This window comes from Xiphophorus couchianus, chromosome 14 (genome assembly GCF_001444195.1).
Source record: "Xiphophorus couchianus chromosome 14, X_couchianus-1.0, whole genome shotgun sequence".
In the NCBI taxonomy this organism is placed as follows: Eukaryota; Metazoa; Chordata; class Actinopteri; order Cyprinodontiformes; family Poeciliidae; genus Xiphophorus; species Xiphophorus couchianus.
The window spans coordinates 23,694,171-23,717,164 of NC_040241.1; the positions used below are offsets into that span (position 1 = coordinate 23,694,171).

Sequence of the window (22,994 nt, forward strand, 5' to 3'; positions counted from 1 at the left end):
CTGATCTCGATCATCGCTGAGTGTTTGTGCTGCCGAGCCTCTTGAGGGGTTTAAAGAAAGGCCAACAGGAAAACATCTAAACGCGAAAATGAATGTACAGAATCACAGAGGAGGACAAAAAAGTCCCAATACAAACAGATAGCCAGCAGCGACGCTACATATTAAAACAAAGATTTAAAGGAGAGTATCATTTTTCTTTGCAACTTTCAGGTTTGTAAAAGTGTGAGTGTGTGAATACTTTTGAAAGGTTTTATGTTTCATTGGACACAATGAAACAAATCTGGAAATCTAAATTCACACATTTTATGTAAATATTGCCAAAAAAACGTCTCTCCATAAACTGCTTGTATAACAATATAGACAGTGTAACCAACGGTAACACATTCCAAAGATGAAGGAAAACTCTGTGATGTCACAACTAGAGTCATGCTTGTGATGTCATCAGCACTCTATCTATGTAACAAACTTCTACCTTCTTGTCATTGCTTGCTGCACAACTGAGGAGTTCAGACGCACGCAAAGCGCTTTTACAGTGAGATTGTTAGCCAACTGATTTGAACAAGTACTATTTTGTCAAAACATGGCACATCAAAGCCACAATTGTTCCATCAGTGATTTAGCCAAAGGACGTCAGTATGGGTGGGTAGGGAACAGACCTCCTCCCTTTGATTTCCATATAGAGATACAACGACTTGCCTCTCTTTTAAAAATGGAGAAAGCAAAATTATTGGACCAGAACCAAAAGCTGGACGACACCCAAACAAAACTGGAGGAAACAAAAGCTGAGGTAGAGACGCAGAGAGCTCTTAAGGAGATTTTCATCGGCAGAAGCATCGAGTTGAAGGAACAACTACAGGAAATTGAAATGCGCAACAATCCAGAGACTCTCAGCCCTGCAATTATCGATTCCGAGGTGGACAGCGACACAAAACAGCAGCTGCAAGAGGACTTAGACCTAGTGAAGGTAGATCCTATTGCCACAGAGCGAGCGTTCATGTCAAGGATTGAGGAATTAAAAGACAAAAACAGAGCACTCCAACAAGAGCTGGACGACATGAAGGCTAAATATGAGGAGCTTCAGTCCAAATCTCAAGCAGACATTAGTGAGAGGAAACGTCAGGCTGACATGCAGATGGTCAATGAAGACAAGATCAGACAAGACCAAAATTTAATAGAGAAAATGTCAAAGGAGATCAGCAGCTTCAAGGAAACCGAGAAATACCTGTTGAGAGAACTGGAACAGATTAATGGTTCATACCAAGAACTAAACTCGAGGTATGAAGCAGATGTGACTCATATGACAGAAGCTAATTTGGAAAAAACAAAGCATGATCTTATTGAGCTCATCAAGGCACTCAGAGCAGAGAAGGACAACCTCAACCAGAAAAATGCAGAAGATATCTCTTTCCTGCAATGGCAATCAACTAAGGTAATAAAACATCTGCAATCTGTTCTGGAGTTCGCAACAGTTAATTACCAAGAACTAAAAGCCAGATATGATGGAAATGTTCTGACTCTAATGCAGCAGTTAGAAACATTTAAGCAGCATGTACATAAAGAGTTTAAAACTTATTCAGAGCAAATGATGAGTGGCATGAAGATTATCACCGAGCTTAAAGCTGAGAAAGACAGTCTCCTAAAACAACTGACTGCTCTTCAACAACTTCCCTCCAGCTGTGAGCTTAACTCACAGCAGGAAAACATGAAAACTGATCATCAACACAAACACGAATTAGGACCTGAGAGACAAAAAGAACCAAACGAGAAAGACACTACCCCGGAAAACAAGGTTTCTGACACTGCGTCCATGGATCAGGACCGTCTGACAGAGGAAACCCTGTCAGAAAACATTGATGTTCCTGATGCCTCTCCCAACCAGGTAAACGACTTTATGGAAAACATGCAGAGAAACATAGAATCCATGGACGTGACGGACCGCTCTGTGGAAAATCTGTCACAGGAACCAGTGGGGGCAGTCGCCAAGGAAAAATCAGTGTGGAAGAAGATACGACACTGTTTGGGGCTCAGAAAACCACAAATGTTCAAGAAGAAAAGCAAGAAAGCCTCTGAGTCAAGCGATTAGGAAAAAATGTAATTTCTGAACCGTTTGAAACCCCAAAATATATTTCTTATTTTAGATCCCCCCCAAAAAAATGACCGTGGGTTTTTCTCCGGGTGCTCCGGTTTCCCACAGATTTCCAAAACCATATAAATTAGGGTTATTGACCAATGTAAATTGTCCACAAAAAAGGTAGTATTAATTTCTGGAAAATTTAATTTGCAAACGGTTCCGATTGGAGAAACATTTGTGGTGAGAAAAGCAAGAAAACCTCTAAAACAAGCAACTAGTTAAAGAGTCCAGGTCAGTCCTGAACCATTTTCAAAACCCCAAATTACATCTTACATTTTAGACTAAAAAACAAAAAAGGACAACACGGTGATGCAGTGGTTAGCGCTGCATCTTCACAGAAAAGCGTTCTTCATTCTCAACCAGGCGCCTCTTTCTGTGGGAGTTTGTCTGTTCTCCCCGTGTTAGTGTGGGGTTTTCTCCGGGTGCTCCGGTTCCCCCCAGGATTTCAAAAAGGATGTAAATTCGGGTTATTGACTATAATGTACATTGTCCTCAAAAGGTAGTAATTTCTAGAAAATTGAATTTGCAAATGGTTCAGATTAGAGAAACATAGTGAGAGTTGCTCTCCACAGGTTGCTCTCCACAGGTTGCCCTCCACAAGTTGCTCTCCATAGGTTGCTCTCCACAGGTTGCTCTCCATAAGTTGCTCTCCACAGGTTGCTCTCCACAGGTTGCCCTCCGCAGGTTACCCTCCACAGGTTGCTCTCCACAGGTTGCTCTCCACAGGTTGCTCTCCACAGGTTGATCTCCACAAGTTGCTCTCCGCAGGTTGCTCTCCACAGATTGCTCTCCGCAGGTTGCCCTCCACAGGTTGCCCTCCACAGGTTGCCCTCCACAGGTTGCCCTCCGCAGGTTGCCCTCCACAGGTTGCCCTCCACAGGTTGCTCTCCACAAGTTGCTCTCCACAGATTGCTCTCCACAGGTTGCTCTCCACAGGTTGCCCTCCGCAGGTTGCCCTCCACAGGTTGCCCTTTGCCACCAATTTCTAGATGCAGTCAAGGTTTTTTAATGGGATCCGTTTTAGTGGCCTTAGCATCTCGTCTCTGCTTTTTGCAGATGTGATGAGGTTCTATTGGCTTCATCAGCTGTGGGCAAATAAACTTTGTCGTAGGCCTAACAAGGCGAATGCCTGAACTGGAAAAGGAGGGGCCCTTGCTGTTGCTGTTGAGCCATGTTGCATTGCTTGATAGCTAGTTGTTGCCAGGAATAAACCCAGTCCTGTTTTTTTTCTTTGCAAAAGTTGTTCTCATTGTTGCTTTTGATATATTTTAAAGAAATGTTTATTGTCACAATAGAAGGAGCAAAGAGTCGGGGAGGAGACAACAGACCAGAGGCCAGCAGCAGGACCATGATGTAGGATCTTCTCTTACCTGAGAATAATTTGCTTAAGACGAGCAAATTATTACAGACACACAATTACTTATCTTAGAGATACGTAATAATTTGCTTATTATCTTAGAGATAATTTGATTATCTCTAAGATAATAAGCAAATTATTACTTATTACAGATAATAATAAGCAAATTATTACTTATCTTAGAGATACGTAATAATTTGCATATTAATAATAATTATCTTAATTAATAAGATAATTATTACTTATCTTACAGATATGTAATAATTTGCTTATTATCTTAGAGATAATTCACTTATCTCTAAGATAAGCAAATGATAACTTATCTTAAATATCAGTGATAATTTGCTTATGCCCTAATTTCCACACAATTCACACAAACACAACCCTAATGCGCTTCATGTAAGTGGAGCACAAAATCAACACAATGCTTATGAGCCACACAAATGTGGACACGTTGTGTGTCTGACCCACACAAACACAAACACGCACAATGCGACACAGGCACACACATATATTCCTACATAGCTTATTTCTTACAAATGAAGTAAATCATAAAAATAGTAAAATAAACCCCAGCTAGTAGATATAAACGCTCCTCTTGCCGGTGCTCAGATTCTGTGTCTGTGACACCCAGAGGAGGTGAAATGATCCCATATGCCCCATTTATATTTTATTTGTAAATATTTCTGACAAAATGTAACTGTTGTTGCACCAATTATTACAGTAGTTTAATTTTTAGCTTCACCGCACAGTCACATTTAGATATAGAAAAATCCATATTGGAATATTGGAATATTCCAATGTTAGCTATTGGAACAGTTAGCAGGCCATGACGGCAACACTGTCTTTAGAAGACTGCTTGATACTGGATATTACGACATTTAATTTCTATTTACATTGAACTGAATTGTTGATTTGCTGATGCATATTGGAGCATTAAATATTTGACTAATTCTGACATGTAGCAAGTGGTTTGTGGTTAAAAAATTCAAGCTTATGATTTTTTTACTAAGTGTCCAGATGAAAAGCTAACTGGGACTTAATGGCCAACATGGGAACTGGTACTTTTCCCCACAATTTTAAGGAATTACTAGTGATGTTACGTGATGTGCCGAGGCTTCGAGGCGTGTGTCGAGTAATGGAGGGGGCGTATCGAGGCTTGCTTCATTTAGGGGAGGAGCCGAAAACGATGACGTCCGAAGCCTCGCTGCCCTGCTGTACCACGTGACTGCTTCGGGAAGTGGCTCAGATGTTGGCGCGGGGTTTGACAGCTTTAGAAACCCCACAGGCTGCATTCAAAATGTGGGTTGTTGTAGGCGAGTTGCGGTCAGTTGAGAGAGTGGAGAAAGAGGAGGATTTCCCCTATGTGGGAACATTTCGATTTGATAAGCCCTAACAAGGTAAGGTGAACTGAACATTTGCAGATGCATTAGGTTTGCTTATGAGGAACTGTATTTTTCACTGTTTCTTATTTTCTGTAAAGGTGAGGTGTTTATTGTGCTCCAAGGAGTTGGGGTACAATAATAACACCTCATCCATGCTAAGGCACTACTGTGCCTTGCATGAGAATAGGGAGGAAACTGGAGCTTCACCCAGCCAAGGTATTTCATTACTATATTACAAACACACTATCACAATCTTTGCATGCTGATGTTTGCTTGTTGTGCAAATAAAGACAGGTAACAGACACTGTATTTATTCCCTTTTAACCAGCCACCAGAAAACAAGAGCTGGATGAAGCTCTAGTCTCCATGATAGTGAAGGATACCCAGCCTTTCACTATTGTGGATGACGTTGGATTCAGGACATTTGTGTCTAAGCTGGATCCCAATTATGTTCTCCCTACAAGGCAGGTATGGTCCGTCCTGGTCCAGGTGAAAAATCTGGACTCAATGTAGCAGTGTGATGTTATTACACTAGATTGTAAAGTGAGGAGCTATTCCGTTAGGAAATTATATGAGCACCGACAGCTTTTATTTTGAAAAGACGACCAATCCATTTCAAAACAGTGGGTAACTTCCTGTCCCAAAATTATTATCTTTATTCAAATTTAATATGTTGTGAATAAAACTGTGAATTATTACCTTTAATGTTTAACATATTGAGTTCATAGATTGTTGTTTAAAGTATCAGTTCGAAATTTAAAAAGAAAAGTTATCGGGTCATACCATTATAATCTGTGAAAGGTTTTCCCACGCTCTCCGTCGCGCTCTTTCTGTTCGGATTCCGTGGGAGAAGGTATGAAGTTTTGCTTTCTGTGTTTAAGAAGTGTATTTTAAGTGTAATAAGTGTTAGTTTTATTACTGTTTTTGTAAAACAATGGGTGTTGAAGCATTTAACCTGCAGTTAGCAGTTATCTAGCTGCTCTTCTGATACATGAAACATTGCTTCATCCATGTGCTGAAAATAGTATTGTTCATGATTAAACAGGCGCTGTGGAACACTGTGAAAAGAAAAGCCTGTTCTTGATTACTATTTTCTGCCATTTGAATGCAGGTATGTGATGTTTCATTATTATTTTTGGTGGGATTATTTGGTTTAATTATTCTGTTTAATTATTTCTTTTCTTATCCATGTACTGTTTAAGATTATTATGCCCATAATAATTTCAAACAAATCTTTGGGCTTAGTTATTAATTAGTGTTGCAATTGTTTTTATTTTGCAAGGTAAATGTGTTACTTTACACAAGTCGCACGCTCTTTCTGTTCGGATTCCGTGGGAGAAGGCGCTGTGGAACACTGTGAAAAGAAAAGCCTGTTCTTGATTACTATTTTCTGCCATTTGAATGCAGGATCATTAAAAGTGCTTTCCAATCAGCTGTGGTCTGGCTGTGGTCACTCTTCTACAAGACACAACGCAGGATCAGCTACGCTACAAAACTGGTGCCGTGACCCGTCGTCTGGTCAGCTGAAGCCGACCGCTGGTGTTGTTGGACGACGCCTTCTGGTCCCATCTGCATCTTGGAGACGCTGTCAGTGCTGAGCTCTTTGGACACTGTTGGTTGGGTTCTTTTTCGTTTTTTTTGTTTTTTTTACATCGGACTTGTTCATGTCTCATTCCCATAAAGGACAACAGTGAGGACTCCTCATGGAGTGTCAGAATGTGAATGAAATGTCAACTCCTAGTCATAGAGAATTTTCCATGGGTAGGGGGAGAGGGGTCTTGCAGCTAGCAGCTGCTATGCAGTCTACTCCAGAAAATCCAGGGGCTTTGGGCTCAAAATTTTCTGGGTCTAGGAGGCAAAAGAGGTTTGATGACCTGCCTAGTCAAACTTTAAGTTTCACTCCAGGTTTGAGCCCAGTGACTCCTTCGTCCTCTCAAGCGTTTTCTTCTGATGGAGAAGCGGCCTCTGCCCGACTAACTGATCTAATCAGCTCCATTAGGTCAGAAATAGGAGAGTCCATCAAAATGTCCTTAATGCGGAACGCTGCTTCGGAGCCTCCACCTGTCTCGATCCCGGATCACAACAAGAACACTTCACAATCATTTCAAGGTTGCACTACTGTTATTGATGCATCAAAACTTAATCTTGTACTACGCTCTGATGTTGATGTTCCACCCTATTTCAGGGGTGACAAGTCTGATAAATGTTCTGTTTTTGAGTGGGAAGACCTCATGCGAGTCTATCTTCGACAGAAAACTTCCACTGATGCTGAACAGGTTGAAGTGGTTATGAACAGATTGATGGGGAGGGCAAGAGATGTTATTAAAGTTTGGATGCGTAGTAATGCAAATGTTACTGATGTTTCTATTATCTTTAACAACCTCAGGCAACATTTTGGTGACACTGTTCATTCAGACCTGCCTCTAGCTGACTTTTATGCTAGCACGCCATACACAAACGAGGGACCCCTTGATTACTGGATAAGGCTTAACAAAGCTGCAGAGGTGGCTGAACGGTGGTTGACTAGTAAGGGGGAATTAATGACTGACCTGAGTTCACACCTGGTTCTCATGTTTATTCGCCATTGTCCTGACAGAGAGCTGGCGCTGGTTTTTAAAACCAAGCCTTCTCGCGACTGGACAGCTAGTGAAATACAAGACCATTTGGATGAGTATTTAAGAGACCATATGGTTGTTCAGAGCCATGGGAAACAGAAAGTGGCAGTTACCACCCTTTCACATGAGGGGGCGGCTGTCAATGAACAAACTGTGTTGCCCACTGCTAGACATGTTCCGGAACCAGAGTGTTCCAAAACAGACATTGAAAACACCACAATGGACAGGGTCTTGAGTCTGTTGGAGACTGCTCTTATCAGTAACACACAGGCTATAAGCAACAGGCCCAATAAGCAGATCTCTAGACGCTCACAGAAATGCCAGGTTTGTGGCAACCTGCAACATGATACTAGGTCACATTGTAGGATGCACAGATTATGCTTTCGATGTTTCTCTCCAGAGCACATCAGTGTTCACTGTACTCAAACTCAGAAACCGCAAACACGCCCAATTGGTCAGAGACAAACTGATTCGCCTCAGGAAAACTAGATGGCCCTCATTTTACGGGGGATGGTGTGGGCCTCTGTAGTGTTTCCCCCAATTTCGACGATGACATTCAGACTGTGTACATGATGGCTTGTGATACAGTATCTAATGATAAAACTGTCATTTTCCAAAATGTGGCAAAACTGCCTATCAGTGACAGCCTATTTTGCACTACAGTGTTAGTTGGCAACAAGATTGAGCTGCGGGGGATGTTAGATAGCGGGTCTATGGCTACATCTGTAGGTGGAGACATGATCCCTCAGCTACGTGAGGCAGGAGTAGTGATGGGAGAGGTAATCCCTCCCACTAACATTGTTTTGGTTGGGTGTGGTGGCAAACAGACTATTCCAGTGGGCATCTGTGAACTGAAACTTAAGCTGTTTGGGTTTGACTATGTTGTTCCAGTTTTGGTGGTTGATGGTCAGGCTGATGAGCTCATTGTTGGCACGAATGTGATGAAACCGCTCATGAACCAGTTTAAGTCTGACGGGGCCTATTGGCGGATACTGAGTAGACCTGACTCCACCTGTTTGGATGAAAATAGCAAGTTTGTCAGATTTTTGGCCAATCTTGAACGGTGGAGGGGGGAGGAAATCCCGGAAAAAGTTGGGACTGTCAAACTTAAGAGGGCTGTGACTCTTGAACCGATGAGTGAGCATGTGGTGTGGGGCCGCCTTCCACCTAAGACTGAACTCTCTGTGGGGAGTACTGTTGTTGTTGAACCGAGCACTTCACGCTGCGTGCACCGTAGTGTGATGGTCGGCAGAGTAGTTACTCCACTTTGGGGAGGAGGGTGGCTTCCTGTGAAGGTCATCAATCCTACTATGTCTCCAATCGTGTTGAGAAGGAACGCTAAGGTGGCTGACGTGTATCCATGCATTGCCTTGGAGGATTTTGATGGTGGCTTGGAGGTGAGAGTACATCAGAATGTGGGTAGGGCAGGAAGCTCTCATGGCAGCCTTACAGCCGAGTCAAGTTGCAGTGTTAGTACAATAGGTGGACCTGACAAATTGGCTGATTTGGGGTTGCAGAATCTGTCTGTTGGTGACTGTGAAGTTTCTGAACATTGGAGAGAAAAACTGACTGACTTGGTTGTACAGTATGAAGACGTGTTTTCGAGACATCACTTGGACTGCGGTAAGGCTGCTGAGTTTTGCCATCGCATCAGACTTACCGATGAACGCCCTTTTCGTCTGCCTTATCGTAGGCTTTCTCCGGCTCACTATCAAAAGTTGAGAGAGACTTTAGATGATATGGAAGAGCGTGAGATCATCAGGAAGTCGAGCAGTGAGTATGCTTCTCCACTCGTTCTTTGCTGGAAGAAAAATGGTGACTTGAGGTTGTGTACAGATTTCAGATGGTTGAACGCCCGTACAGTCAAAGATGCGCACCCTTTACCGCATCAAGCTGACATCCTTGCAGCGTTGGGAGGTAATGCATTCTTTAGCTCAATGGACTTGACTTCGGGATATTACAATGTCCCCCTTCATGAGGATGATAAGAAATACACTGCTTTCTCCTCTCCTCTCGGACTGCATGAGTATAACCGCATGCCACAGGGTCTGTGTAACAGCCCGGCTACTTTTATGTGAATGATGCTCACGATTTTTGGTGACCAGAACTTTTTAAGCCTTCTTTGTTACTTGGATGATCTGCTGGTTTTTGGCAAGTCTGAGGGGGAAAGCCTGCAGAGACTTGAGATGGTGTTCCAGCAGCTAAGGGAACATAACCTGAAGCTGTCTCCATCCAAGTGTCAGTTTTTGAGAAAGTCAGTCAAGTTCTTGGGTCACATTGTTACAAGAGAAGGAATTGCAACAAACCCTGATAAAGTGCAGGCAATCGTAGGCGTGTCAGAAGCAGATCTTATGGAACCTGATGGCACCACGCCATCTCCTAAGAAGATTCGTTCTTTTCTTGGAATGGTGGTGTATTATCAACATTACATTGAGAACTGTTCTGTGATTGCCAAGCCATTATTTCAACTGACTACAGGGACTGCCAAGCCACGGAGGGGAAAGGGCAGAAAGAAACAAGCTTTGTCGCGTAAGCTTGTCGCGGCTGATTGGACCCCGGAATGTAGTGAGGCAATTAGGACTTTGAAAGCTGCATTGACGGAGCAGGTTCTCCTTGCCCACCCCGACTTTACAAAGCCCTTTCTGCTCTCTGTTGTTGCGTCATCTTCCGGATTAGGAGCTGTGCTGTCACAGGTACAAGATGGCCACAACATTGCCAGGCCTATTGCCTTTGCTAGTAAGTCGTTGAATCATGCTCAGTCCAAATACCCGACTCATAGGCTTGAGTTTCTCGCCATGAAATGGGCGATTCATGATAAGTTTAGTCATTGCTTTTTTCCTTGCCTCGCAACCTCCATACGCTACATTATGCTGACCACCACAGTTACAGCATTTCACTTGTACATCCACTCCACATTCATCATATCGATGATCTCCTCCACATTTGGCACATCTTTGTTTCCCTTTACACACTGCTGCAATATGTCCATACCTTTGGCATTTAAAACAGCGCAAAGGGGGAGGGACATATGGTCTCACATAAAAACTCATGAATCCAATTTTAACCTTATCAGGAAGGACTTCTCCTTGAAACTCCAAAAGAATCGATAGACTCTCCATTTTCTCTCCATTCACATGCTTCAACAATCTTTTCAATCTCCGAACTTCTCCCCCTTGTATGTTCTTTTTGAGTCTTTCTAAATCCTCCTCCAGCGGAATACCAGTGATAACACCACGTGATACTCTATTTTCTCCAACAATTACTTTCTCACCAACTACTTTTTTGCAAATGTTGTCAATCATTTATTCTTTTGGTCTTCAGATTTGCATTTTATCAACATGTTTCCATCTCGTAATGTTTTAACAAACTCTACCTCTCCTATTTTCTTTTTTATTTCTCTTGAAACTTGTATCAGACTTAAGTTAATATTCATATCTTCCTTCCTAAATTTAAGAATTACCTTAAATTCTTCGTTTGTTACTTTCTTCCTAACCGCTCTATTTTCCTCATCTGAGCTACACTCTTCCAAAGTTCGCTTACTATTCTGGCTACCAATTACTCTATCCTCTTTCAAAACTTTCTCTTTACCTCTACCTCTACCTCTTCCTCTTCCTACCGGAGTCCAATCGTCAAAATCCATATCATCATCCTCACCACCTCCATCTGCCTTAGTTGTCATCCTAATCCAGTCACAAACCAGTTTATGCCTTCTCCGAATCCGCCTTCTCCGACGCTGCACCCCGTTCAACGTCAACCGAAGAATGCGACCTCCAGCTGCTTTCTGAGAACATATCAGTTCATCACATCACATGACTGATCATCAGAGTCCAGGTGTGTCTGATCAGCTGCCATTGGTCTGGTTTCCTCAGCTGGTCCAATCAGCTTTCACAGGAGGAGGAACCAAGAGCCCAGCTGCCAGTGTTCAGTACGAGGAGAGGCTGACCTGGGATCAGAACAATCTATGACGTATTAACAGGATGTTGTTCTCTGTGTTACAATAAAACTGTAATCACTATTAAAATACAGAATGTTATTGCATTAACATTCCAGTTGAATAGATTCAATGTGGCAAGGGAAATGTTTGAGGGGGTTTGAAACAGATTAAAATGAAAAGTAAACTGTTTTTAAAAGAACAAAAGTCACAACCACACCTATAATTTACAATTTACAGCACCTTTTTCTGACACTTTGAGCCTCAGAGTTGAGGAAGAAGAAAGGAGCCACTACAAGGTAGTTCTGTTTTCTCTCATGTCATTTCTTTACTATTTGATTTAAGACTTGGTTTATTTTTGAATTCATATAAAATGCATTAACGGTGAAATTTGCAGCACATGGAAAATTAAATAAACTTATCTTTTTGTGGACTTAGTGATCAACAGACAGACAATAACTCAGTCTGTCTGTCTGTTATATACTCATATTGCCTAGTACCTGATACTCAGATAATAGAGCATGTGAAAAAAATGGGAAACATTTTTACTCTACATAACGTCTAAATGGGTTCAACTGTTTTATCTTCATAATGATTAAACTTTTCCGTCTCTTTCCTCTTTATCGTCACCTTTTTGTTTTCAGGATGGTTCACGAACCACAGAGGTTATCTTTAAAGCCTTTCTTCCAAAAGGTTGTGATTGCTGAATTCATTGTTGGCTTCCTTCTCCTGGTTGACAGCTGCAAAGGTAAACAGAGATACTGGTGACAGCTCTGGCTGAGAGAGAAAAGTCATCCAGCTACTGTTAACTGTTAATGAAGAAATGGAATAAATATATATGCCATCAACAAGTAATTAAGACCCTTGATAATTAAAATCTCTGATGGAGAAAAGTTACAAGGTGTTGAATTGATTTCCAGGTGAGTCTCTGGAGACGAAGCGTCCTCGGCTCGTTGCAGCGATGGCCGGTGATGACGTGGTTTTACCGTGTCACCTGGGAGTTACTGTGAACCCCGACGAGTTGGTGGTGGAATGGGGGAGACTGGACCTCAATCCCAGATTTGTGTTTATGTGGTTTGAAGGGAGTGAAAATGTAAATGAGAAAAACATCGCATACAAGGGAAGAACGTCTGTGTTCACAGACAGACTGAGAGACGGAGACGTTTCATTGAGGCTGACGGCTGTAAAACACTCTGACAACGGCAGATTCAGATGCTACAATCCTAGAGATTCAAGAATATTCTGTTGATCTGCTTGTTGGTAAGAAAACACAACATAACTCTCTTTCTCAGCTATTCTCTGCATACAGACCACTGCAAATGATCAGTGTCTCTGATTTTACTCTGTATACACAGTAAAATTTCCAGATTAAAATGTACTCAATTTGAAAAAAATTTTACTCTAAAAAAGACAACATTTGGTCCCAGTCTAAATAGAGTAAAATTTACTCTCATGGAAGAGTTGAAATTACAGATTAACATCAACACCATTTAGTGCAAAATTTTAATCAATACCAAGAGAATTTACTCCAAGTTGTTTAAAAGAAAAAGTACTCTACCGTATTTTAACTCCAAGTGGAATATAATTTACTCTAAAGAGAATTGCATTCTATTCTAAGTAGAGAAAAATTTTAGTCTAACTAAAAATAAATTTTACACAAAATAGAATAACATTTTATTCCATATAGTGTAAAATTGTGCTCTTAATAGTATAAAATTTTACTCCTAATTTAATTTAATTCCATATTGTGCAGTTAAACATTTAATTAAATTCTAAAACAGTGCCAAATTTAACTTTATTTCACTCACTAAGCAATTGTTTTATAGCTATAATACACAGCTGAGTTTGTAAGAGTACAATGCAAAGACCAGAAATCAGTATTTGAACAGCCATTTTTATTGTTCACAGGAAACAGTATGGAACAATATAAACATTTGCATCTTCATGACTGTATGACACCTGTAAATCAAAAGCTCTGTAACAGTAAAGCTCTTCTACATAAATAACATGAGGTCCATCTCTTGTACACAAAACTTGAAAAGCACTGAAATGCTCATTCAGACACACTGTTTGCAGAGCAAATGTAACAAACAGTAACCTCTCATCTTTCACAACAACATTGTAGATCTTATGGAAAACTGGCATTTCACAAAAAACTTCCTTACAAACAACTAAATCTGCACGATACATATTTCCATGATGTTTGGCCCATTTTACATTTAATACCTTGGTGTTGATTGGTAACTGAATCATAGCAAAACAACTATTTAACGCAGCATCCGAGCCCTCAACTCTGCAACCCTAGGATTCACTTTGGTTGTCTCAACATCTATCTCATAAATGGCGGTCTGCAGAAAGTTGTACACATTGACCAGATTACGATCATATGAAGTGCGGAACACAAAGTGAGCTTTAAAAAGCTCATCAAAACAGGCAAGAGAACCTTGTGATTTACAAGGTATGGCATGTTTGTCAATCACAATGAAGTACTTGTGAATCACGCTCCTCTGAGTCCCTACTGCAAGCAGGTATGGTTGACGGCTTTCTGCGATGCCATCAAGGTGCTCCTGGATGCTGGTTCCTGTCTGTGGCAAAAACAGTATAAAACATGATTAGTCTTGGGTTTCAAAGAAGAGAGGGTTCTAATAGATAAGGCAAATTACTTTTCAGCATCTTTTAAATGTCACTTGAAATTAAATTTGAGACCAACTTCACAAGAAATACAAATAAATAAATATATATATATAAAAAGGGAAAAATAGAGAATTTTGATCAACATAAATGTTCCCTTTACTGTAACCTTACCTTGACAAACTTCACAAGATGTTCACTGGCTTGTCTGGCTGAGAGTTTTCCTGGTCTCTTGCGCCCATGAGGTGACGGTGGCAGGAGGTGCACTAGGATCACACAACTAAAACGGGAAAAAAAAACATATCAGCTCCATACAACTCGATATAAACGGGGTTTATGGACAAAATAGTAAATCAAAAATGTTTTACTGACAACTTACACAGTTTGCATACAAAGCACAACTTTAATTCTTTTTTTTTTTTTTAATCGTTGCTCTACGTTCAAGAAAAGTTACTAGCATAGTCCTCCCGCGCCATTTTGTGGGCGGAATACTGACTCCACATGCTAGCAGAGCTAGCTCCTCTTTTAAACTCCGTTTCTCAGCTTAAAAATAGCGGCAGCCTTGACTTGTGAAAATAAAATAATGGACGTAGAATTGTACAACACTGATGGGTTTTTTCCTGCTTACATTGTTGTAAACGGCTAAATTAAGTTAGCTAACATGCTAACTAGTTAGCCAACCATGTTAATTCCTCGCTGCACCCCTCCTTCCCCCACTACCATACAGCAGCACGTCATCATAATTAGTCTTAATAATTAAAAAAATCATAAAACCCCACGTAAAATATATCTACAACCCATTTGGGGACTTACCTGGCACACAGCTAATCGTTGCCTCCGTTTCCACTGCAGGATAACAAGATGGTGGAAGAAACGAAACTTAAGGAACTTCAGTGGCGTGTTCTTGTTTTACTCCGATATAATTTCCTCTATTTTTTTACTCCGATTCTATTGACCAATGGAAATGATTTCACTCTTTAATGTATAAACAGGACTCTTTTAGATGAAAATGATGTTAACTCCGAAAAAATTACTCTCCTATTTTTCCTGTGTAGGTTTATGTTTGACTAAAATGAACATTGTTCTTTTATTCTATGAACTACTGACAACTTGTCTTCAAAATTCAAAGCAAAAATTTTGTGTTTATTTGCAGAAAATGAAACATGGTCAAACATCACCCCATCATTCCTTTATCTGATCATCAGGTTCTGCTTCCTCACCTGGTGTCAGTTTATCTGGACTGGATGTCAGCAGCAGTGGAGTGAAGCTGGACTGCAGGGCTGCAGGCTGGTATCCAGAACCTGAGCTGTTCTGGCTGGACGGAGACGGAAACATCATGTCTGCTGGACCTGCAGAGAAAAGCCCAGATCCTGATGGTGTTTACACTGTTAGCAGCAGAGTGACTGTAGAGAAGAGAAACTACAACAACTTTACCTGCAGAGTCCAACAGAGAGACATCAACCAGAGCAGAGAGACACACATTCATGTTCCAGGTAGGAAACCAAAACATTTTGATCAGTAAACACTTTAGTTATTTCAGTAACGGTTCTGTTTGGTCGTGTTTCAGACGATTTCTTCATGAATGAGTCCAGCTGCTCCGTTTCTATCAGCTTCAATGTGATTTTAGTCATCATGTTTGTTCTTGGAGTCGCTTTTCTTATTTGGATGAAGCAACAAAACAAAAAGAGTGAGTGTGTTTTATCAGGAAGCCTTTAAAATCTTGAAGAAAATTTCATTCATCATAAGCTTCTTCTTGTTTCTACAGAAAAGAAAAAGCTAAAGAAAATCAGTGAAGAGCAAAAGAATCTCATTGCAGCAGCAAAACTAGAGGAGGAGCAAGAAAAGAGCAAGAAGGAACAGAAAATGATTGATCAGCAGATTAATGCATTAATGGAGATGTCAGAGGAACTAAAGGAGCAGAAAAAAAAACTTAATGATCAAACGGAGGAGACAGCAACAATGATTGATGAAGATGAGAAGAAGTTTAAGGCTGTTGATGAGGAAGTAACAAACCAGACGGGGAGCATGACAGAAAAAAAAGCACAAGGATACTTAAAACTGAAGGAAATTATAACAGAGAGCAAAGAGAAACTGACTAAGAGAAAGCAAGGTCATCAAGAGGTCGGATTTATGACAGATAAACTAATAAAGAGAACAAACGATGAAATTAACAAACTGGAGGAAAGAAAACAGGAGATAGAAAACAATCTAAAGGAAATAAACAAACAACTTGATCAAAAGGAAACTTAGCAGTAATTCATGTTCAGAAAAAAAAAGCAAAACTTTGCAATATTTTGTTGTCATAATTCATAGGGACAAAAATTTGATCAGACTCCGTTCTCTATCTTTTTTACTGATGCTTTTATAGATTACAGAGCAGCATAATCTGAAGGTTCAGCTTAATCTCATTATCATAGTTAATATGTAAAAACAATGGCAGAAAGCACTGATCGTTTAAAATGTAAACTTTAAGTGAAACATTATTATTTATTTGATTCTTTGCATTAGATTTAAATTATCAGGATGAATCATAAACATCCGGAAATGCTTATCAATGCATATCTTTTATTTCATTTAATTCAAACATCATTTATACCTTAACATACATTATTAATACACAGTGAAAACTGTCTTAGTAACTCCTTCCTCATTTTAATTCATGTAGAATAAATTATAAACTGGATTATCAGACGTTAAAGGTTAAATTTGGGGAAGTTGAAACTCCCTTAAACCAACACGGTAGTTTTTACCAGAACTTGTACTAAATATTGTAAAGTTAATCTGAATGTAACTAACTGAAAAATTCTGCATTAAAAGATCAAATCAAACACCTTCAGATTCTCACACAGATTATGATAATAATAATAACATGTTGATGATGATCAGCAAATAAAACACAGAGGGCTGTTTACTCTTAAAGTTTATCAGCCACAAGAGGGAGAATTGATTCACTATCTTTAATTTATTGTGAATTAAATGATCCAAAATAGAAAAGACATTTTAGACAATGAATTATTAAAATGTACTTTTTTCACGTTTCACATTTTATTAACACGTGAAAAGAAATTCTCACAGATTTAAAATGAATCAGATATTTTTCATTTGCTAATTAGATAGGAGAAAAAAATCAATTACAGTGATTAAAATGCTACTTCTATTGCAGAAACTGTATTTTTTACATAAAGTCTATAATGTTTTGTTGTTCTGGCTGTTTAAAGTATCTGATTCTCCACACAATGCTGCTTTCATCTCTCAACAATGCAGAAGCATCTGCCATGAACCAAACTCAGATCAGGACTGATTCCTTTTTTTTAAAAAACAGAAAATCATCTCACCTGGTTCCTGAACCTCTGGTTACGATTACTGTATATTTAAGATGTGCTGGAAAAATATATTTTTAAAACTTTTCCTCTGTATTTCTAGAAAAATTGGTTCAGCCTAACAAACAATCATTTGTTAGACTGAAATTAGAGCTAAACTAAATCTTGCTTAAATGTTTTAAGCTGAATATTTTGATACATTGTTTTATCACATTCTAGAATATTTTATTCTATAATATGTGATGATAAATGTTTGCAGTGAATTTGATTCTTTACAATGGCTGGAAGAGGTTTCATTTCAAAAATGAATGAATGAAAAATATGTTAAAAGACGTTTATGTTCTAAAACACATTTAGCATAACATGAAATACTAAGAATAAAACTTTTTTATTTCCATATTTTTAAAGAAAGAAAACAAAAATCCCTTTAGCCTTTACAGAAAAAACTAAACCAAAGAAATCAGTCAAAGCACATAATACATATTAACCAATACATGCATTGTGTATATCTATGTGATGGAGAAAAGTTCATCTAAGTAACCAAACAGCATCTTTTAAAAGGTGTCTGTAAGATAGTAAAGAATATTATGTCACTCTAAACTGAAGGTAAATTGAAGCATGATCTTCAGCTTAGAGTTCGTCTCGGCCCTCGTTTTCCGCAGATCGTGCCTCTGCGTTGATATTCGCTGCGGCCCTGATTGCAGATTTCATAGATGCTTCGATCCAGCCATGAGGGAAGGCGGCGTGTTCGCCAGCGAAATGAATCCTGCCTTCGCTCCTGAACAGCTCGTTGGCGTACTCCAGGTGCTGGTATGGAGTGAAGAGAGCGAAAGCTCCCAGGCTGTAAGGATCCTGGCTCCACTTCTTCACCAGTATGCCGGTACAGAGCGCTCGGACGTGGTGACCGTGGATCTCAGACAAATCTTTCAGAAGAACCTCCTTCAGCTGCTCGTCACTGGCCCCGAGGAAGAGCAGGGAGTCATCGGACCAGGTGTAGGAGGCCAGGATGACACCGATGGTGTGATTCTTTGGGAAGCTGTAGCTCTGGTAGTAAATGAAACGAGAGGGTCGGTCTGTGATGCTCTTTCCCCCTCTGATCCCGTCTTTCTCCCAGAACTTTTCGCTGAACGTAAGAGTGATCCTGGTGGCGCTGTCGTAGTGGACCGTCCTCAGGGCCACCATCTTTTGTACAGAAAGGGACGGGGAAAAATCGATGAAAAGAGCTGCCTTGGCTGTGGTTGTGACCAGGACGGCATGAGCAAAGATGTCCGTAGGACGAGCTGACTGATTTTTCTGGTACTGTACAACGACACCGTCCTCCAATTGCCTGATCTGCTGAACCATAGAGTTCAGCTCAATGGCTTGATTGAGAGGGAGAGCGATGGCATTGGGGAGACTGTCCGTCCCATCAATCATCTCAAAGTACCTTCACATGGAGAAAAAATAAGCTGCTGTTATTACATGCATTCATACTACAAGTATTTTATCAGAAATATTAAATCTTGCCTCAGATCCAACAGATTTACAGACAGAACTGTAGTTTAAATCCTAGTCCTACTGCATTTTAAACCTCATTTAGCTGCTTTTGGGCGTCACCTGACAGTGTCATTGACGTCGGATTGGTCATAGACCATCTCACTCAGCGCCGTGTACATCAGGCTCTGCTCATTCAGGAGATCTCCAATCATTCTGATGGCTCCGTCGCTCAGATGTCCAACTTCTTTCAGATATTCCTGTTAAACAAACATGTTTCCAACTGTAGTTTCTTGTTCTTCTATTTCTTTAACTGGAGGCAAATCAGACTTTTCCTCTAGTTTGATCTTATTTAAATGAGGCAATTTGCAAACATTTGGATGAAGGTCCATAGTTACATATTTTTGATGAATCAAAGCAAATCTTAGCAAACTCTGTGTTATTCTCAAATACTAAAGCTGTTGGCATAATGCAGATTACCTGGAAAAATGAGTGTTTCTCAATCACTGTCCCCTCTGACCCACACCTGTCTTGAATAATGACAGGTGTGGCTCTTAATGCTTCTGCAGCATTAAGAAACACTGGACTGCAGAAACTTTCTTGGTTTTAGCTTTACGTTACACCAGAACTTTGTAGTTGTAAATGCTGTTACAGGTTGATATGAAAAGCATGTTTTGTTTGTAATTTATTCCCTGCATTACATCATAACACCTCATGCAGAAAAACAAGAGTTACTCATATTAATAATTATTAAAACAGGTGTAGCTTACCTTTACAGAGTAATGGTCGTATTTTTGCAGTGTGTGTTTACATCCATGTTCTTCAACTTCCATTCTAACCTACAAAAAACAAAATAAACACTTAATAGAAGAAATGCATTATTAACTTTTAAAATCCAGATAAAACAATCCATGCTTGTATTCATTTATATAACAGAAAAAGATCAACAGAACACATTGGTCGAATGTTTTGAAGGTCCAACGGGACTGAAGTTTATTATGGAGAAATCCAGAACTGTCCAGTCTGCTGTCAGCAGGAAACTGGTTGTTTCTGTTTCTCATTCGCCGTCTGATTGATTATAGAAACAGTTCCACTACTGTCTAAGGAACTGCTGAGATAAAACTGTGACAAGAATCACAACCTTATCTGAGACAAGTTTTAAAGTAACAAAGTCCAGCTTTTATTGTTCATTTCACCCTTGTTTTATTTTCCTGCTCACCACAGTCAGAGCCTGCTGCAGCAGATCCTCGGCTGACTTCCCCGTCTCGTTCTCATACACGTCGTACCTCAGAACATCGGGGTTTTCTTTCACTTCATGGTTCCTTTTCTTCACCCCATTAACCAGGACGTATGTGTTGTTGTCATCCATGATGAAATCCCTGAGCTTCACATCCAGCTTTTTAGCAAATGTACAAACGATGCTATTGAGAGATAATATTTAGAAGTTATGCCACCTTATGATTTCAGATGTGTTGTTTCAAAATCAGTCAGTCGTGTTCAGATATGAAACTTACCGATGAAAGTCTGGGATCCTCATGGCCCCGATTTCTGCATGCCAGCCCTCCTCGTCATTCCTGTATGTTTCCACTCGTCCACCGATACGCTTGTTAGCTTCTATGATGGTGACCTTTTTTTATTGAAAATTACAGAAATAAAAGATTTAATTGTAACATCATTTGCTTGATGCAGATATTGGATCTAAAAGCAAACAAATATTACTTCTATTAAAACACCAGTATTATTTTTGCTGTATCACATGGCTGTCAAGTCTCCCACTTTGAACGTACCATATTTTAGCCTTTACTTCTGTTTATTCTTTATTTTGTAATCTAAAACTTGACAGGTTTTGTTTTTAATTCTACTGTTTCTGATTTTCAAATTTTACTGATTATCTTTACACCCAAATCTCTAATTAACACCACAAAGTTCATCCACCAGAGAGCGGGAGCTTTTTTATCACGTTGAATTTGTCCAAAATATTATAATTGTACCTTATGTCCTGCATCCTGCAGAAGTTTTCCTGCTGTCAGGCCAGCCATCCCAGCTCCAACAATAACAACACGGTGACTATGTTTTATCTTTGGCAGGCCGTTTTCTGCTATGTGCATCAGTTCATCGTAGTCGTTGTCCTTCAGACAGTCGTCCAGCTTGTCTTTCAGGCTGACAGCAGAGGAGTAGCTTTGGTTCAGAGTCAGCATCAAGCCAACGACAACTGGTGACACAAAATAAGAAAGAAAGAGGCAATTAAAACCGTAGAATATGCTGTACAGATCACTGATGATTAGATAATACATCATCAAGTACAAGTAATAAAACCTTCCACCTTTTCTAGAAAGAAAAACAAAATCAGGTGGAAATAGAAACTTAATTTGTAGAGTTTGAATTGTCTTCCAGTGAAACAGAAAACATTCACATTTTAGTTTTTAATATCTTTAAATTCATCACACCTGCGAGATCAAACAATAAAAAATAAATAAATAAGAAACCAAGCAACATACTCACATAGAGATGCTTTTACAAGTGATGGATCCATTTTTGCCAACTTCCTATCTTCTCTGAAATAATACAAACATAAAACTTGTCAATCAAATGGTTTTGAGTTATTTCCTGGTACATTTTAATTTGTAAAATGTGATTAATCTTAACTGTACCACATCAAATGTTAATTTATTTTTCCATTCACAGCTGATTCATCTCACCTGGATACTTTTACTGCATGCAATAAAGCAAAGATATAAAATTGTAAGACAGTAGTTCAAGAGTTTTACTTTGCTTATTTTGTTATTTTTAATTCATTTGAGAAAACAACACAAAACAATAATTTTTGGCTATTATATTTTCCACATAACATTAATGTTTAATTATAATTTAAAAATCAGTTCTTACCCTGGAGCTGAGCAGGAACTCCTTGCATTACCTGCCGTGGTGTCGGCCCCTTTATATGCTAAAACGTTGGCGGAAATAAGTTGCTTGTCTTGTTTGTCATAATTTCTAGGAACAAAAGCGTTTCTTTCCTTGGAGTTTCTGGAAAACTGTGACTGCAGTAAGATTCCTTGGAAAGCTCTTTGTATTGTTAATTGAGTTTAGCATCTTTATAATAAATAATTATTTAACAATAACAAATTTTATATTAATTCATATGTTTGACAGATATTTTTACTCTTGCCTTACTACATGTTTATTTCCATTTTTGCAATGTTCCAGACTTGAACTAGAAAACCTGCCAACGTTCAGTCATTTCCACAGAATCCTTCCAGTTTCTGACAACTGGACTGTAGTTGTATCCCAGCTCCACACATGGAGCTGAAATTAACCCAAGAGTCGTTTGTTTCAAAGAGTTGGAAAAATTTAAGAGTCTTTAAATTTGATCAGTGAATTCACAAGCAGACATTCACAATAACTGACTCCACTGGTGAAGATGAGCGTCTATCTGCAGCTTTAGAGCCATAGTGATGAATCTGGAAAATAATAAGTTCAAATTCCTGTCAGAATCTTAGTTTTTTTTTTTGTTTTTTTTGTTCTTTCTGTATTTATAGTTGCAGTTTGCTCTGCCCCTTTAAGAGGGAGGAGAAAAACCACATCAAACACTGAAGGATGATGACATTTCTGCTTTTACAGCCAGAGGGTGTGTGACTGATTATTAGTGTTTATATGGCGGCACTTCTTTCTTTTTTTAATACCATAATTTTGGTATTATGATGATGATGATGCCCTGCGACAGACTGGCGACCTGTCCAGGGTGAACCCCGCCTCTCGCCCGGAACGTAGCTGGAGAAAGACACTGGCACCCCTGCTGTGAAAACTTCCTACTTTATATGAACAAATTAGAAATTTTTGTAAATTTATATACCGATTTACTTTCATCTAGGAGATTAATAAAATGTTCCAAGTACGTTGCACACAAAAAGCAACAACATTTCCAATGAATATTGAGCAACTTAGCAGAAGTTGTTGGATCACTTCTTGTTTTCTCGCCTCCCGTCTTTATAAAAGGAGCTGAATCCAGAACAGGAAACAGGATTCTGGTTCCAGTTGGTCAGGATTTTCTCTTTTTAACACATTAACATGAGCATAAAGTTTATAGGTCAGTTTTATATAATTAGTTGTTGTTGTAAAACCTTTAATCCATTTGAAAGGTAAACTGGAGGTGA

General features: G+C 39.5%; 2 protein-coding genes and 3 long non-coding RNA genes across 5 annotated transcripts; 2 read left to right on the forward strand and 3 right to left on the reverse strand.

Annotated features, from left to right (window-relative positions):
* Positions 1–4,873: 4,873 nt before the first annotated feature.
* On the forward strand, positions 4,874–6,083 carry LOC114158004 (uncharacterized). Its single transcript, XR_003598308.1, has 4 exons — positions 4,874–4,888; positions 4,972–5,089; positions 5,202–5,726; positions 5,919–6,083. It is a non-coding gene; the product is annotated as an uncharacterized LOC114158004 (long non-coding RNA).
* LOC114158005 (uncharacterized) lies at positions 5,887–6,291 on the reverse strand. Its single transcript, XR_003598309.1, has 2 exons — positions 6,185–6,291; positions 5,887–5,921 (listed from the first exon to the last, which is right to left on the reverse strand). It is a non-coding gene; the product is annotated as an uncharacterized LOC114158005 (long non-coding RNA).
* Positions 6,292–12,028: 5,737 nt separating this feature from the next.
* On the forward strand, positions 12,029–16,435 carry LOC114157901 (butyrophilin subfamily 1 member A1-like). Its single transcript, XM_028039074.1, has 5 exons — positions 12,029–12,167; positions 12,340–12,663; positions 15,256–15,543; positions 15,618–15,737; positions 16,419–16,435. Exons 1-5 carry the CDS (start codon positions 12,065–12,067, stop codon positions 16,433–16,435), a joined length of 852 nt encoding a protein of 283 aa, XP_027894875.1. The 5' UTR covers positions 12,029–12,064.
* Positions 13,294–14,325, reverse strand: LOC114156841 (uncharacterized). Its single transcript, XR_003598029.1, has 2 exons — positions 14,225–14,325; positions 13,294–14,004 (listed from the first exon to the last, which is right to left on the reverse strand). It is a non-coding gene; the product is annotated as an uncharacterized LOC114156841 (long non-coding RNA).
* A 1,565-nt stretch (positions 16,436–18,000) lies between the features above and the next one.
* LOC114157965 (L-amino-acid oxidase-like) lies at positions 18,001–21,395 on the reverse strand. The gene is made up of 7 exons (XM_028039246.1): positions 21,346–21,395; positions 20,835–21,055; positions 20,358–20,470; positions 20,063–20,264; positions 19,614–19,682; positions 18,967–19,103; positions 18,001–18,796 (listed from the first exon to the last, which is right to left on the reverse strand). The coding sequence occupies exons 1-7, from the start codon at positions 21,374–21,376 to the stop codon at positions 18,001–18,003; spliced, it is 1,569 nt and encodes a 522-aa protein (XP_027895047.1). The 5' UTR covers positions 21,377–21,395.
* Positions 21,396–22,994: the final 1,599 nt, after the last annotated feature.